The sequence below is a fragment of the Pinus tabuliformis genome, chromosome 1_2, assembly GCF_031772625.1.
Source record: "Pinus tabuliformis cultivar Carrire ecotype Pingquan chromosome 1_2, CPIR1, whole genome shotgun sequence".
NCBI classification, from domain to species: domain Eukaryota; kingdom Viridiplantae; phylum Streptophyta; class Pinopsida; order Pinales; family Pinaceae; genus Pinus; species Pinus tabuliformis.
The window spans coordinates 1,123,574,948-1,123,581,790 of NC_142298.1; the positions used below are offsets into that span (position 1 = coordinate 1,123,574,948).

The 6,843-nt window shown below is 36.9% G+C and overlaps 1 protein-coding gene across 1 annotated transcript; it reads right to left on the reverse strand.

Annotated features, from left to right (window-relative positions):
• Nucleotides 1-2,323: 2,323 nt before the first annotated feature.
• On the reverse strand, nucleotides 2,324-6,099 carry LOC149210093 (disease resistance protein RPV1-like). The gene is made up of 4 exons (XM_089394356.1): nucleotides 5,388-6,099; nucleotides 4,110-5,268; nucleotides 3,729-3,992; nucleotides 2,324-3,610 (listed from the first exon to the last, which is right to left on the reverse strand). The coding sequence occupies exons 1-4, from the start codon at nucleotides 5,912-5,914 to the stop codon at nucleotides 2,390-2,392; spliced, it is 3,171 nt and encodes a 1,056-aa protein (XP_089250482.1). The 5' UTR covers nucleotides 5,915-6,099; the 3' UTR covers nucleotides 2,324-2,389.
• Nucleotides 6,100-6,843: the final 744 nt, after the last annotated feature.

Sequence of the window (6,843 nt, forward strand, 5' to 3'; positions counted from 1 at the left end):
CGTGAATGATTATATAACTACATTAGTGTGAATTAAGTCATTTATTTAGTTTGATGTGAAATTACTTTCCTTAATGTATTTGAGTATAACATAATACTAAAATTAAATATTGAAGTGCTTGATATAATCCTTTATTGGTTATTCCATTCATATGTGCTATATAATTATTAAGAAAGTGAACTATTTATTTTCCTTATTGATTCAACATTTTATTTGTATAAGTTATATTATGAGTAGAAGACATTTTTCATATATATAATTAGATATTATCTTTTAATAATTTGAGAATGTTTTATGATTTAATATAAATGAAATCTCTTTTGTTACTTAAATTGTTTTGTCATATCTCCTTTCATTTGATTACACATAGATGCTAAGTATATGAAACAATGTTTTATAAGTTGCAACATAGATATGTTTTAATAATTATTTAGTGAATGAATTTATTCTTCACTTAATAATTCACTATTCCTCATTAGTATTGCCATTTAAATTCATCACTTTCAACTGAGATAGGATATTAGCTAGTTTTGTTTATGTTCCATAAAAAACACAGTTAATATTTAAGAAAGCTTAAACAAAAGTCTCCTTTTAGGAGCAATCTCTTTAGGTAGCAACTGGGTCCACATATGAGTGGACATCACTAAACCAAACAAGTATAGGCCTAAGTAGGGTCTTGATTGGGTGATGATCCCTTGTTGTAGGAGAAATTTTTCCACCTGTCAACAGGTTGCTCCACAAAAGAGTCTTGCATAAAACTTATAGAGGGAAAACTACATAGATATTTTTGTACGGCCAACTTTTGCACCTTACAACTGTGAGAAGAAGATTGTTCACAATGACTCTAGATTGGTGTATCATAAAATTATTTTATGAAAGAAATGTTAGATCATGCTAATTGAGGAATGAGAATCCATATAGTTTCATATGGATTATTACTATGTACAGTTCCTACTAAGATGGGAGGGGTGGGAAGGTGAATATATATATATACCACTTGCTTTCTCTTTAGTTTGAAATCTTGATTTTCACATTTTTATAATAATAATAATTCAATTTTAAGGTCGCAACCAAGTGAGACGCCTAATTGGTGTACGAGACGCCTAATTGGTGTACGAGACACCCTTGTGTAGAGAAGCTATTTTAATTTTTGATTGACTTTTAATTAAACCTCGAGCAAATGAAGACCAATTTTGACAAGTGATCAATCATAACTAATTTGTATGCTCTAGATACTATTTGATGAAAATAATGCTTAGAAAATGAAGAAATAAAGCATGTAATCCAAAACCAATTTGCATGTGTGTAAAAGGCAACGCTTCAAAATTAAATCTAAAATGAGAGAATAATAGATCTAAAAAATACAATAAATATACTTAATGCTAAAAAAATAATATAATGAATTTTATCCAAAAACAAAAAAAAACAAAAACATAGATACCATGAAATACCATAAACATAAATAAACATATGCATAAATATATAACCATAAATTTAGCATATTTGAATTCCTAATTTTTTTTTAAAATATAATAATTTTAATAAACATAAAAAGAGGGAGAAAATAATTTAAATAGTAAAACTCAAACATTCATAAAAACTAATAAACTAATGAAGAATAATATTTATGATAGTCTAATAATAAGTCATTGTAAATATAAAATGCATTATAGTTAAATATAACTATGAAACAAACACTAAACACATTCTTACAATAAAAACATATTATAAAATATAAATAATAATAACATTAATAATTTATAAAGTTAATATTAAATTGAATTATATAACAGATTAATTTTAATTATATAAAACTAAATATATTTAAATTTAAATTTTTGATTTAGAATTGCAAGATTAAGTTTTTTAATATATTTTTTAAATTTTTATTAAAAAAATGCTCTTACAATCCAATTTTATAATTTTCATATAAATAATATTTTTATAATAAACTACATTAGTTGATTTAATAATATTGATAAAAATTCTACTATATAATTTTAACAAGACACTTTTCTCTTTACATCAAAAAAATTGCATTTAAAAACTGTTGAGACTAAACTTGACACAAACCAAATAGATGGTAGCTGGTATGCTATCACAATTCACAATTTTCCTCATAGTGAAAATAGATATAAGAGGTTTGATGTGAAGACAGGTGTGGATTCGGGGATAGAGAGAAAGCACCCAGATATGATTCTATTAGAAATAATAATGCGGGCAAATATATGATCAAAACATGAAATTTATTAAAACGTCATCATACGCGGTAGCCAAACAGATTGCTTTGATCTAGTGCACAAAATGAATGACACGGGAAAGAACCAAATACAACTTTTGTAAATAACCCTAACCACATTGGATTTTAAGTCTACAATATTTATGTGCGTCACTCAAAAAATATTAAGTTCTCTGTGAACTCTTGATATTTCCTTTTCAGTTTGGGACAATCAAGGGCATTAACCTCCTTCAAAGACTGGGAACCCTCAATGCCGGGAAGCTCTTCTAAATCGTCGTTCATGGAAACGTCGAGCGTTTGAAGCTTTGTGAGATGTGCCAACCCGTGTATGCGCTTCAGCCCACGACATGAAGATATCTGCAAATCCTTTAAAGATTCCAATCTTTCCAGACCTGACAGCTCCTTCATTTTTCTGCACCACCTAATCTCTAATGTTTCAAGTGTTGTTGGCAATCCAGAGAGCCATTCTGTTATCTTTAACCGTTTAAGATTCATAGATCTGAGTGCTAACTTTTTCAACTGAGTCAGCATTCTAATAGAATCAGGGAAACATTTGAAGCGGCACCCCTCGAACTCCAACTCCTCCAAGCTCCTTAGAGCACCGAACGAAGATGGCAGCATTTCCAAGTCAGAGCTTTCTACGAACAGAAATTTCAAATTACTTAGGTTTCCGATAGCTTCTGGCAATTCTGAAGATGACAAATACAATTCTTGCAAGAACGGTTGAGATGTAAGTTGGGGAGGCAATTCTGCAAAGCACTCTGCAAGATTTAAGTGTTCAAGTGTGCTGATGTTCCCCAGGGCTTCGCTTAGTGTGATCCATGGACACGCGCACACACTCAGAAATTTAAGTCGTATTAAATTTCCGAAAGTATTTGGGAGGGTCTCCAATTGGTCGCAGGAAGACAAGTCAATATGCTGGAGATTGGTTAGATTCCCAAAGGAATCTGGGAGCAGCCACAATTCCTGGCAGTAAGACAAGTTAATATGCTGGAGATTGGTTAGATTCCCAAAGGAATCTGGGAGCAGCGGCAATTTCATGCAAGAAGACAAATCAATATGCTGGAGCTTGGTTAGATTCCCACAGGAATCTGGGAGCTCTTCCAAACATGTGCACCCGGCTAAATTAAGATGTTGGAGGCTGCTCAAGTCCCCAAAAGACTCTGGCAATGACTTCAAACCTTTGTCGTGTAATTCCAAGTGTTTCAAAGACTGCAGCTGACAGAATTCATCGGGCAAAGTCTCGAACGACACTATATCCTTCTCACTCCGGAGGACAACCTTCTCGAGGCACCGCAGCTGCCCTATAGACTGTGGAATCTTTGGTAGCCTAGAACCATCGATGTACAATTCCCTCAGCTCCCGAGGTGCCTGCAATGCTCCCTCTATTTCAACTTCGTGCATCGTGGTATGTTAAAACAGCAAAGCAATTTTAATAATAAAGGAAAATAAAAACAACCTTTCGCCAATCAATTACATGACTACCTACCTGAGATTCAAGATGCCATAGTGTTTCCAGATTGTTTCCCTCTATATGTAAAACTCTTAGATTCTTTGTTGAAATATTTGGAGGAAGGGAGGAGTCCGGACAGTTATAGCACCGGAGCAATATGAGTTGCGGTGGCTGTTCAACGTTGAATACGCCTTCCACACAAGAACCCGGAGAGCAAGGCAAATCCGGACCGTTAAGCGCCCTCCACCTCAGCTCCGCGACTCGACGACCGCGTTCGGCGGAATCTCTTGTTCCTTCCACCTAAATTGTTATCGGAAACCGTTAGAAATAATATTGACATTTTGCAAAGTTTAGGAATTCAAAATTTGACAGATCACAACACTATTTTGAAAGTCGGTCTAAAACTTCAATACTTACAGGCGACAGGTCCGAAAGGTTTTCAGTTACACTCCAAATACGACGAAGCGAAGGTTTTTTGTCCGCCAGATATCTGCCCATGTCTCTGAGTTGGTCATGCATTCTTATGCATTCCACCATACATTCTCTAGAATACTTTTGGAGCCATCCTCCTGTAAAATACTCTACTCCATCCTTCCAAACCGCGTCCACCTCCACCTCCACGAGGTGCTTGTCCCGTAGAGTGTCCAGACCCAGCGATGCTGCCCACCCCGAGTCCTCCCATATCATCATGGCTGTATCCTTCTCTTCTCCTACGAAGAAACTGGCAACGTCTAAGAAAAACTTCCTTTCCTCATCATCCAGACTCTCGTAGCTAATTTCCAGTATCTTTTGTATCTCCGTGGGAGGAGTCTCGCGGATTTTAAGCAATTGCGCTTCCCAGTGGTCAGGATTCTTTTCGCCATGAAGAAGCGCCCCGATGACACAAAGAGATAATGGCAATTTACCGCAGGCATCCACAAACTTATTTACCAGTTGCTCAAATGCTGCATCAGGAGGAGCAGGTAGACGGAAGGCGTGCCGGCAGAAGAGCTCTACGGAGTGTTGAGGACTGAGGCCTTCGAGAGTGTAAATAAATGGATCTTCAATTAATTCCCAATTTTGAAGTACGCTTTTATCACGGGATGTTACTAGAATTAAGCTATCCTTCGCTGGTAAAACGGGAAGCAATGCGCGCAGCTGCTCTATATCATCCACATCATCTAAAATGATAAGAGCGTGCCAACGTGGGAGATGTTTTTGAAGAAGAGGGATACCTTCGTCAGTGCTGTATATTTCCTCACCCTTCCCACTCAACTCCTTAATAAGTCCTCTCTGCAATTTCTTTAGTTCCCCTTTAGAGTCGTTTTCTCTGACATGAAATAAAAAGCTGGAACGGCGGTACTCTTTATTCTTGCGGTTATAGAACTCTTTTGCGAGGGTCGTTTTACCAACCCCCCCAAGTCCGACAATTCCTACAACCTTAGCCTTTGCACTTTCATGCTGATGTAATAACACTCTTTCTTCCAGATCTTTAACTTTCTCTTCCAATCCAGTCGGATATATGGAGACTTTCAGTAGTTTTCGAACTAATCTCAACACTTTTTCGACGACATCTTTCAGCAGCTTACTCTCATCACTGAATAATATCAAAGATAAACTTACTAGTAAGAAATGTAGATAAAGTATGACATACCTATATGAATGAGACTAATGGAAAAAACGATGACAAAGGAAGAGGGAGAGATGAGTCCTGACCCCTTATACGACCACTCCCATTCCAACTCGAAACCGCTAATTTCTGCAACATGATGGAGAGCATCCTTCCATTTTCGAATGATTTCCGGATCGGAATTTTTATTATTTTGGAGCGACCTCAGGGTTGTCCATCTAAGTACTGAAGGCTGGACATGGAAGAATATGGGAAGAATAGTTGAACCCTTCGTCCGCTTGCACTCCAGCATGAGCAGCAGCTCGTTCAGGCACCGGCTTGATTCGCAATATTGGGGGGAAAAAATAGCTATATTAACCGAGGAAGCTCTAATAGCACCCTCTATCTGAGGTGTTAATTCTTCTCCCGTCTCCATTTCTTCCCTGTCCAGGAAGACTCGCAATCCATGATCCGTGAGGCGATCGTAAAGATCGCTGGCAAACGTTTTACCATCAGAGCCTCTGTGATTGAGGAACACATCGAACTCGTAGTAGGTGTTGCCATCCGCTGTGGAAGTGGAGGCGGAGGCGGAGGCGGAGGCGGATGCGGATGCTGATTTGGAGGAAGATGCCATGGGATGCAGAACAGAAAAAAGTTATTGCTAAAGCTGGGCGAATGCTCACTCAATCACGTCAATACACCAGTTGCTTTTGAGGCCGTTGGCACTCTGTGGCTCTATCTATATCTCTCAATACTTGCCAAACCAGTAAACAAAACTGCAATGCAATATCTCTCAATACTTGCACTATCAAATTCATGCACACAATTACTTATCTAATGACCAAAACATCTCACCGTTTGTCTATTATTGTTTATTTAATTATTAGATAAAATTTAATTAAAAACAGTCCATAGATTTAGTGGGTAATGGAGCCCAAAGCGTGTGGCATTTTCGTCGTCGGTACCAGCGTTCGCTAGCTGGTTTAGCCAACAACGCGGCCCCACATCACGTGTTTGTCTTTTTAATGCGTCCATTTCGCTTTAAAAAAAATATGATTCCTTTTCTTTAGGCTTTGTTTGGAAGTTGGTTTAGCCAATGAGACGGCCCCACATCATTCGCTTTAAAAAAAATTGATTCCTTTTCTTTCGGCTTTGCTTGGAAGTTGGTTTAGCCAATGAGACGGCCCGACATCATTCGCTTTAAAAAAAAAAATTGATTCCTTTTCTTTCGGCTTTGCTCGAAAAGACTTACTTTTTTCTTTTGATTTGATTTCATTGAATACGGCTTTGCCACCGATTGTCACCTGCCACTCAACTTTCTTTTTCTTTTGCTGGAAAGGACCTATCTTTTTCTTTTGGTTTGATTTGATTTCATTGAACACTGTTTTGCCACCGATTGTTACATGCCACCCAACTTCCGAGTTACAACTTAGTTTCTTTTTGTGTTTTTTTTCTCAAAAACGATTTTTACTTAAGCGCTAAAAACTCCGCCAACACCAAACATAGAAACATGGGGCAATGAACTATTTTACTTTTGTTAATACTATAGCATTTGTTTTGATG